This window comes from Rutidosis leptorrhynchoides, chromosome 4, assembly GCF_046630445.1.
Source record: "Rutidosis leptorrhynchoides isolate AG116_Rl617_1_P2 chromosome 4, CSIRO_AGI_Rlap_v1, whole genome shotgun sequence".
NCBI classification, from domain to species: domain Eukaryota; kingdom Viridiplantae; phylum Streptophyta; class Magnoliopsida; order Asterales; family Asteraceae; genus Rutidosis; species Rutidosis leptorrhynchoides.
In genome coordinates, this window is record NC_092336.1 from 503384164 (window position 1) to 503394586 (window position 10423).

The 10423-nt window shown below is 33.4% G+C and overlaps 2 protein-coding genes across 3 annotated transcripts; one reads left to right on the forward strand and one right to left on the reverse strand.

Moving 5' to 3' along the window:
• Positions 1 to 2125: 2125 nt before the first annotated feature.
• Positions 2126 to 4664, forward strand: LOC139844786 (ATG8-interacting protein 1-like). The gene is made up of 3 exons (XM_071835011.1): positions 2126 to 2290; positions 3039 to 3806; positions 4280 to 4664. The coding sequence occupies exons 2-3, from the start codon at positions 3039 to 3041 to the stop codon at positions 4382 to 4384; spliced, it is 873 nt and encodes a 290-aa protein (XP_071691112.1). The 5' UTR covers positions 2126 to 2290; the 3' UTR covers positions 4385 to 4664.
• Positions 4665 to 5509: 845 nt separating this feature from the next.
• LOC139844787 (uncharacterized) lies at positions 5510 to 9423 on the reverse strand. 2 transcript variants are annotated; one of them, XM_071835013.1, is made up of 5 exons: positions 9243 to 9423; positions 8311 to 8534; positions 7158 to 7397; positions 6799 to 6950; positions 5510 to 5823 (listed from the first exon to the last, which is right to left on the reverse strand). In XM_071835013.1, exons 1-5 carry the CDS (start codon positions 9336 to 9338, stop codon positions 5636 to 5638), a joined length of 900 nt encoding a protein of 299 aa, XP_071691114.1. In that variant the 5' UTR covers positions 9339 to 9423; the 3' UTR covers positions 5510 to 5635. The 2 variants fall into 2 exon arrangements, with proteins under 2 accessions (XP_071691114.1, XP_071691113.1); XM_071835012.1 differs by having other exon boundaries at positions 8311 to 8537.
• Between the last annotated feature and the right edge of the window lie 1000 nt (positions 9424 to 10423).

A 10423-nucleotide genomic window follows, 5' to 3' on the forward strand; every position in this document is an offset into this window, starting at 1 on the left:
ATCCATTCCCGTGTCCGGTTAAATGAACGATTATTCGTACATATAAATACCCCGCCCATCGTGTCCGATCGAGTGTATATGGTAATTTATAGGGACGCCCAATTGTAAATCTTTATATTAACATTAACAAACTTTCATTTAGTTAAACAAATATAAAGCCCATTAATAGCCCATAGTCTAGTTTCCACAAGTGTCGTTCTTTTGTCCAAACCCCAATTATGGTACAAAGCCCAATTACCCAATTTTAGTAATTAGCCCAACATCATGATTACTTCGTTTTAAATAAGCATAATAATAACTTAGCTACGAGACATTAATATAAAAAGGTTGAACATAACTTACAATGATTAAAAATAGCGTAGCGTTACACGGACAGAATTTCGACTTACACCCTTACAACATTCGCTAACATACCCTTATTATTAGGATTTAAAATTAAAATTAAAATTAAAATATAATTATAAATTTTACGTATGAAGAGGAAGAAAAAGATGATGAAATTTGATCAGAATTCGGTTGGCTTTATAGCCAGAGTTGAAAATTGGGGCTCCGCGACTCGCGGCAAAAACCCCTTCAATCTCCGCGAGTCGCGGAGATAGTATTTACAGCTTAGTCCTTGGAGTTTTCTCTGCCGACGGTTTTTTATATATAAATATAATATATATATAATTAATATAATTAATTATATATTATATTATATTTATATACATAGTTAACTTGTAATTTTTAGTCCGTTGCGTCGAGCGTTAAGAGTTGACTCTGGTCCCGGTTCCGGATTTTCGAACGTCCTTGCGTACAATTTAATATCTTGTACTTTGCGTTTTGAATCTTGTACTTTTGTAATTTCGAGACGTTTCTTATCAATAATTGGAACCTTTTTGATTGTCTTTTGTACTTTTGAGCTTTTTGGTCGTTTGCGTCTTCAATTCGTCGAATCTGTCTTTTGTCTTCACCTTTTATTATTTAAACGAATATCACTTGTAAATAGAATAATTGCAACTAAAAGCTTGTCTTTCTTGAGGAATAATGCTATGAAATATATGTTCGTTTTTAGCATTATCAGGATGACAATGGTCACCTGATCTAATGGATATTCACCTGATCCACCCGCTTCGTGATGGATATCGATGAACCTAAATGGATATGGATGAACCTAAATGGATATGGATATGAACATGGATGAAAAGTTCCATCCATGGATATATCTATTAACACCCGAAAATACATATACATATAAATAAATATTGATATATGCTTTTACATATTTACTATTACACATGCACTTACCGTTATAATTACATTTTGCTTTCAACCTTATAATGAAACAACTATGATATATCAAAAATAAAACATGTATATATAACAAAATAAACAAACAAATTACATATTAAACTTTACATAAATTCAACAAATTACGTTCTATTTTCGACAAAGATTACACATTCTTATGTATAGACTTTAATTATGTCATGTTATAATTACTTTTGGTATACTATGTTTTTGTTTTGATCGCATATTAAGAATATTATAACATTTTTTAAAAATCCAATGAATGTCCATTAACCCGCTTAATCCAGTGAATATGGATATGGATGAATGAACTGAAATTAAATGGATATGGATATGGATGAACAAAAGCTAAATGGATATGGTTATGGATACGATACCACCCGATCCATATCCGATCCACCGCCATCCCTACTCATGAGGTATTCCGTATATATACTATCAATAGTAAAACTTCTCAACTCAAGAGGTGGTTCGGTGGTTAGATGTTTAAGAATCTATAAAAGAGATTTAGAGACTCGGATTCAATCCCAACTAGCTAAACTTTGAGGTCCTTTGCCTTTAAAAAGATAGTATAGTAAAAGTTCTCAACCAGGTTAAGTACATTTTATCTAGGGACTATAAGATACAACAGACATATCCCATGGGACATAAATAGTAATGAAATATTATTTGAGGACTAGTATCGTAACTAACTCTATTATTGAATTTCCAGTACACGACGTTATTCACCTGCGATTGCCGGTAATCACATTCTCTGATCTCAGTGATCTGTTCTGCCTCACCGGCTATACCAGGTTTCCGTCCATCTCTTTACTCTTTTACGTCATATCAATATCACCATCACCATATCATACAAATTACAACTCCGTATTACATACAACATATATGTATGTAATATATATAGTCCCGAGAACGCAGTTTCAATTATTTTTCCGGTTACCGGAGTTACTCCCCGCACCGTCTCAGATCTCAATTTATAAATCTGTCTCCATATATAGTTGTAAGTACAACGATCTGATCATGATTTACATAATTATTCAGCTTTTCATCGATCAAATTTAATTGCTACGGTGTACAAGTTTGTATATGAACGTATTTTCAATTAGGTGTATATTTTCGATTCGATTTAGGTTTCATCCAATTGCTTAGCAGTTAACGTGTATGTATACGTTTATTCATATTCTCTTAGTTTAATTGATAGAATTAGTAGAGTTCGTAGGTCGTTTTTTTTCATTGATTTGATCTATGGTCCTAATGGCTGTTTATATAGGAATACGTATAATATTATTACTATTATTGTCAATGTCAATAATAATGCTACAATAGAAATAGAAAATATGATTTACTCAAAGTAAATACATACCTAACTTTTGTTGATGTGATAATGCCATGGCCCCAACTTTAGTAGTTAAGATGTGGATAAGTTGTTGGTTTCATGAGAGGTGACAGCATGATTTGGACTGCGACCTAATAAATTAGCTCAATTAGTATTTTAATTGAATATTTTTAGCTTTTGATATTTAATCAAATGACACGGTTGACATATTCAGATCTATTGAATTTGCTTATCTGAAATTTATTTTAGTTACAGGTTACAATTGTACATTATCACTGAATGGTAAACAGTGAATGTGGCTGATCATCACTTGAATACCTCAATAGAAATTTCATGTAGTAGAAATGGATCGACGAATGTATGCTATAATTATGTTTGATTAAAATAGTGACGTGTATTTTCCTTTTGATAGATGGCAGATAAAGAGGATGGGGAGGAAATTGCCCCTCGAGGAGCTGATTGGGAAGTTGTATCACTAACAGCATCCACGTATGCTGCTGCTCCTGGTCCGTATATTGGAGACACTAAAGGTGGAGATAAGGGTGATGTGGTTGAAACTAATGAAAATGAAACTTCAAACGCGTTGTTTATGTCTGGTCATTTCGTGTTCCCACCAAGTCAACATGAGAATTTACCACTGGAACCTGAAAACGCAGAGATCCTTGGTGACCAGGGAGAATCGATTAAAGAGGAAGGGGGAAAATCATATGCCAAGGATGAAGACAATTGGAATATTGGGAAATTAACGGAGTTTGATGTGGAGTTTGCAAATAGCACAACCTTGCCAGGTTTAAATTTGGCAGGTAAAGAGCAAAACATTTACAATTCTGCCAAGTTTGATTCATTTCATAGTGAACCAATGATGGTCAAGTCAAACATGGTAGATGAAGACAGAGTATTGACGGAGTCTATAGGATCTTCAGACTCGGTCTTAGGTTCAGATGTTCCCAGTTTACATAAACAATCTGAAGAAGACAAGTATGATGGATTTGACCTGCCATATTCAGCATGGTTGAAGAAACGAGCTGCTTCTTTATACCATCATGCGAAAGAGACCAATACATTCTGGTCCATCTTCATTGCTGCTGCAATGATGGGTCTTGTGATTATTGGCCAGCAATGGCAACAAGAAAGATGGCAAATTTTGCATCATAAGTGGCGTATTGGGGTTTATGATGAGGTACGCAATGACATTCAATTCATTATCAGATGTTCATTTGGTATTTTTTTGTTTAAGTATGTGTGTTTAATTCCATCTTTAAGAAAGAAACATAATATATCGATATATCTATCGACTTCCTTAGTCGTTACCAATGGCGGAACATAGTGAGGACAAGAAGGGGCACTTGTCCCCCCGTAAATCTCAGTTTTAATAGTGTATTTTATTGTTTTAGAATTGATAGACTAAATTTGCAAGTGGATGACTGGTTAAAAACTTAAAGAACATTTAATCTACATTAAATCTACCTTTTACTGTGATCAGTGATCACTGCAGTGAATTAATACTTGTTCTATATTATTACTTGATTTATAGTTTATCTTTTTTACTGTGTGTATTCTGGAATGTTTAACTTTACATGTAATTCGAATTCAGTTTTGTGGATGAAAATACAAATCATTTTCTATCATTACATAAGTTCTTATTCTCAACAGAGATTTGGGAGGATGATGGGGCCGATATCCCGATTGAAAGATGTAATTGTCGGTGGCAACAGACGAGGTTTCTCCATTAGAGGCAGCACCTCCAGCGATCATTAAGTTTTTAGGTGCAGATGATGATGACGAAAATTGAGTAGAGAAAGGTTGGTTTCATGGGTGTGCATAGCTGCTTGTGTTTTGAGCACCAACTGACCCATCTCTGAGAAATCCAAAATCAGAGAGCTAAAGTTGCTTGTTTGTGTCATATGTTTATGTTTATGCTTTGTGAATTCTGTTTTCTCAATGTGTAAAGATGATAAGTTGATAACATTATAATTTATTTGCTTCATAAATCTGTAATGCAAAGCTGCAAGTTGTTCCCATGGTTTTTAATTTAAGAATGTGGTTCTATATATTTTGCAAATCAAACCAGGTCAGATCAAAAGGTTTTTTTTCCTCTTTTTTTTGAAGATCTCTCAAGAAATAGGCTATAAACGGGCGATGGAGAACTTGAATTAAGATAATTGATACTGAATGCAGGTTTGAGTATGACCCGGAAAAAATCTAAGAGATATGGTAGCTAAAAAGGTACATTAGGAACTACAAGTATATCGCTAAATCCTCAATTTAATCACAATTTGGCAGCTTAAGATCAAGAAGCATGATAAGAATCAAACTTGGGATGATTATCATCATTTTAGTGCTGTTTGGACACCACAAAGTTCATTATCATATCATAAACGTTTTTTTAGTTTGAAATACATAGTTTGAAATATAATGGCTAGAAGATTAAAGTAAGTTACATTTTGTTATCGATCAACTCTTTATCTGTAACAATTTTTTTTTAACTCAGTACCAAAATTGTTGGATTGTTATTGGTTTTTTGTTGGATATAGAAAATGTTGGAATACATATAAACAAGACACATTGACATTTTGCTAATTATAATGCGAATTGATGTGCGTTACACTTTTTTTTTTTAAAATAGAGTATTGATAATCATAACGGACACTATTCTGCTAATGTGGATGAGATCCCCTACTAAATAATTTAATTCTTATTCTACATCTTAACATTAATAGAAACCCGTGATTGTCAGAAAACAGATCGGAGCCGAACAAAAGACATGACTAAACCAAATATAACCATTTTAAGTCCATGCCCAGTTTGATCTTTTAATTTAGTCGGTCAAGACTCAAGACCAATGCAAACCAATAGAACCATATGACAAAAATCACCACCAAGTCTCACAATATGTGTAGTATAGAGATTAACTGTTGGGATTTACTCATAAAAAAACAGCCCAGTCTTTAGCACATAACGATCTTGAACAGTTGATAATATAAACAGAATCTGTTAACAATTTGGTTTTCAATCGATGTTATGAAAACCTGGGAGAAGAGAAGTGATGAAACCAAAAACAATCAACTGTATCTCCTTTACGATTCCCCACCATCTGTTATTGATGTTTTCATTCACCACACCATGCTGCTCTTGCTCTTGTCCGTTCAAAGGCTGATTCGCACCACCCGCTTGCCTGTTCTCATTTTCACCTCCATCTGATAAGAGTTTTTATTTGTTAGACACGCACATGAGTACATGACGATACTATTCACCCATAATTATATATAAGTCAAACTCGGTAATATATGACAGCAATAATACAATAAAGTAGTAACCATGTTGTGGTTGTGAATAGGCAACTATAGAAATAGGAATTATGAGGTTTGGTATGTTTTATAGTGATTACTTTAGGCGTGAGTTGAGTGCCATAGGAAGAGATGACGGCCTATCGAAATTAGGTCAGATTTTGTATTTAGCTAGTATTTACGTTGATTCATTTAAAAAAATAACACTTGGGTCCCACCATTGTAGTCTTTTCGGTAAGACTGTTTGCAACGTAGCAGCAAACTTGCGCGTTAGGTGAGCTGGACATGGGGTGACGCAATCTGACGGAAGTAACGCAGCAGAAACTTGAGGCGCGAGTCAGTATTTTGACAGAAGGGGGACACAAAAACCAACCAAACATGATTTTATTGGTTTAATGAATATATATTTTTTTATTATTTTCCTATCCTACTTCCAATCAGATTTTACCACATCACCCGACTAATATTTGACATAAAAAATTGACCTTTTGGGTTAATGAAGGTCAAATACACTCACAATCAAAAATCCAGTTTTTGGCCTAAAAGTGTACTATTGGCCTGTGATGTCACAGGCTGGGTTAACAATACTCTAAGCATTACAATCTAAGATGAGAATTATTGGATTATCCAATTCACAGAGCACACACATATAACTACAAAAAGTAACATATACACTACAGCATAAATAAATGGACCAACGTAACTTCATTATATGAAACCGTAAAACGAAGAAACAGGGATATGATTGAAAGAATACAGACAAGTTAGTCTGTAACCCGCCCATCCATTTACCTACCCATTTTTACTAAGAGAGTAGTGAAATTTACTTTAATATGCTCTTTAATTACATATCAACACACTAGCTAGTAAGAAGGAAGAGAATACCTAACAAAGGAGCGTTCTCATTTTCTTGCCCAGGAGCTGCATGCACATTGTCTTCCCTAACTGCAGGCCTTTGTTGCTGGGGAGGTGCAGCCGCCCTCTGCATCCCTTGTGAGAGCCACCGTATTAATGGCGCAAGAGCTCCAGTCTGATACCTGAAACAGATCACAAAAAAGGACTCATTATGATCACAAAATTTTGCTAGAAGAGGAATAAGTCAAAAAGTTTAAATTTTGCCTAAACTCCAAAGTCTCACACGAATCTTGAAATCACACACATCATCTTACTTGCAAATAAGGAAGTATGAAAGGAAACAGCAAAGAAAAAAAAAAGAAAATTAGTCAATGGACCTTAGGACTTACAGATAAATCAGTGAAGCAAAAAAGATGAGTAGGCCGAGCCTTTTTCTGGATCCATCTTGGTTAAACAAAAAAATAACAGCCGCAAGCTTAAGTATAAGCATCAAATCAAGATGGATTGCAATTTGGAATCTCCTGACCACAACTTGTCTTTGTTGCCCAGCTTCTTGCTGTTGTTGCTGCTGCTGTCCTACTTCCCCTTGCTCATCACCGATGGTTCCAGCTGCAGGAGGACTCGGCCCACTGTCACATTCATACAAACAGACAGTTTTTTAATAAGATAATATCTCACATAATCAAATATTTTAATGTTAATATATTCAAGTCACTAATCTTAATCTAGCCAAAAGCTATATACTATCAACGTGATCTCCAGTTCAACTGTATGGTTTGTTGAAGGCAGTATATCAATTAAAAAAATGCTACCTACATTTTCAAAATACGCGGAGCAATGCTCAGTCATATTTGGTTTTTTACATAAACGTTCTAGAGATGTAGTTCTACTATGTTTTAGCAGAAGTTTCATGTTCACTGACAAAATGCTCATGTTTCTTTTCTTCTTTATCAGCCAAATGCAGTGGCGAAAACAGAAATTTATTTCACCAGGGGCGAAATTATTTTTAAAAGGTAGCAACTTTTTTTAGCCAAAATATGGAGGTTTTTGGGCAAAACACGAAGACTTTATGGCAAAATCTGGAGGCTTTGGGGGCAAAATATGAAGATTTTTGGGCCAAAAAAATCCACTAGGGGCAAAATAAAAAAAAAAATCCAAATTTTTTACACTAAAAAAATGAAAATCCACTGAAGGCGGGTACCCCCTGCCCCTACCTATTTCCGCCACTGGCCAAATGAAGAGGGTGGTAAAAACATCAATTTTGTAACATTGAACACAAAAAATACACATTTTGTGCATGCAATAACGTTAATCCTCTTAACTGACTATAATTATCTATCATCTATCATAAGCATGAAACCAATTTTTTTCTTCCCGTAATATGATTATAATTATCTATCTTGATTATCATTCATCAATCTAATGGTGCAATGCAATGACATTCACTTGTTACACAAATGAATACAAAACTATGAAGTTTTAACAGTTTAAAAATTTATGGAAAGGCAAAAGAGCAGTTACTAAATCTGAAAGAACACTTACGTAGGAACGTTGTAAGTAAAAGGGATGAGAGAATTGGATGGAAATGCAGCAATTGGTCCCATGAAAGAATTTGGAAAAGTAGGGACTGCATATAGGCCTGCCCCATGATCTGTCGGTTCCTGACCCTGTTGTATAGGGAATACGGCAGGGACAATCATCGGGTACATGATTGGAAACATTGGAAGTCCTCCGTTTTGTGCTGCAAAGCTGTTGAATGGAGGCATCTGCTGCAAAGTTAGAAAGATTATAAGGTGACTGACATTATAAAAGACGCAAAGGCTTTAACAAAAGTTATCCTTTAATTAAAATTTAAAGTTTCATACAAGGATCAAGTTACAACTTACAAACAAGGGGTTACATAGAGTTTTGCATTTGTCAAATAGGAAACTATAACAGGGAAGATCTACAATTTTTAACATACTGAGGACCATGATTATTTAGCTTTTCTGTGTTAGTAAGAGTCCAATCCAACTTATTAATTTGAACAATAGCAGGATATTATTGATATCTATCAGACTCTAATTCAACCAATTTCACATACTCAAGGTGATTAGATACAAGATAGACACAAGAATATTGAGTATAAAAAGTGTAACTGTCAGAAAACACTACTATTTAATAATTACCATTCTATCACAAAAAATAAACTTACAGAACAGGTTATAAAAATTCATAGCAACTGCTTTTATTTTATTTACATTAATTGCATAAACATATTTTCGTGCAGCTACTGATCACGTTCACATCAATCAACTTTCAAATCAATTGTAAGCAAAGGAGAAAGTCATAAAAATAAAAAATGAGACTCTAAAATAAAATATTACTGTACAGTATAAGCAAATAAAATATAAGCAAAGGAAACCCTAAAACAAACATTACAAAATTAATGTAAATTATATAATATGGAATGAATCACAGACAAAATAGCAAACCTGCTTAGGATCGGATTGTGTTGAATCAGAAGATGGAATCGGAGCTTTTTCGGATCCTGCTGGTGTTGGTGTCGGGTTTTCGATAGTTTCCGCCATATCTTTGTTACCAATTTGCAATCGCAAGTGTGTCTCGAATTTGCACAAGTCCCTGATTTCGGTTGTTTTGATTGCGTGGTTAAGCCAATAAAGTCATACCACGTCTTTATTAGGTACTGCATCCGCCCCCTATTAATTTAAAAAAAAAAAAAAAAAAACGTTTAAAAATTTAATTATTGCACTATATATTTTTTTTCCTTTAGTTCACAGTTTTAATCATTACATTTTTTTTATAAACTTAAAGTTATAAATGAACTTTACATTTATTATTCTTATTTATTTATAGATGTCTCTTAATAATTTGGAATATCCAAAATAAAATAGTGGACGGAAAGAGTATTTCACTTGGCGACGATGTGCACAAAAAGAAAGATTGTAAAAAGCGTTAGCCGGTGGAAAAAGTAGTTATTTAATATCATAACTAATCATTTATCATCCTAATAATTTTTAAATTTTAATCGGTTATATTGAACATTAATGTGTTGTTTGTTTTTAAATTGTTTTTGTATGAATATGTGTAATCCATGTATGTAGAGAAGATGTTGACTAAATGTCTGTATGTTGAATAGTGAAGACTATTTATTTTTTTTGTCTGCAAAATAACGTAATTATGTCTGCAGCACTTAGAAGCATATTTCTAAGTCTGCGAGATTGCACACAGAATAATACATTATTTTATCTTACATATTTAGAACAAACAATATGGAGTAAAAACGTGTGTGAGCACACAAACATAAGACATAATAAGATATAAGATAGGTAGATTTTTAAAAACAAACAAAACTTTAAATTAACTATTACTATCTATATCTATTAAAATGAAAAAATTGTCACAAAGTCCCTTAGTCGAGTCAAACATATAAACGTGAGTGGTTTAGTCCTTGAACTTTGTCTGATTTTCAATTCAAGTCTATAAACTTATTTGGGTGTAATTTAAAAATATGCTCCTTTAAAATATGTTTTGTGCAAAAACAAACTTAAAAATGATTTCTTCATTTAAACTGCCTATATACTCAGCTCATTGTATTTATGAATAAGCTGAATGTATAAAAAACCGAAATGAAATACAAAAAATCGAAACGAAA

Excerpts from the sequence above, each read along its gene's own strand:
- LOC139844786 (XM_071835011.1), top strand. The coding sequence starts at position 3,039 with ATGGCAGATAAAGAGGATGGGGAGGAAATTGCCCCTCGAGGAGCTGAT. Across the intron at positions 3,807-4,279 it reads GTATTGGGGTTTATGATGAG|AGATTTGGGAGGATGATGGG; the intron begins GTACGCAATGAC and ends TATTCTCAACAG.
- LOC139844787 (XM_071835012.1), bottom strand. The coding sequence starts at position 9,338 with ATGGCGGAAACTATCGAAAACCCGACACCAACACCAGCAGGATCCGAA. Across the intron at positions 8,538-9,242 it reads CACAATCCGATCCTAAGCAG|CAGATGCCTCCATTCAACAG; the intron begins GTTTGCTATTTT and ends CTAACTTTGCAG. Across the intron at positions 7,398-8,310 it reads TTTACTTACAACGTTCCTAC|TGGGCCGAGTCCTCCTGCAG; the intron begins GTAAGTGTTCTT and ends TGAATGTGACAG.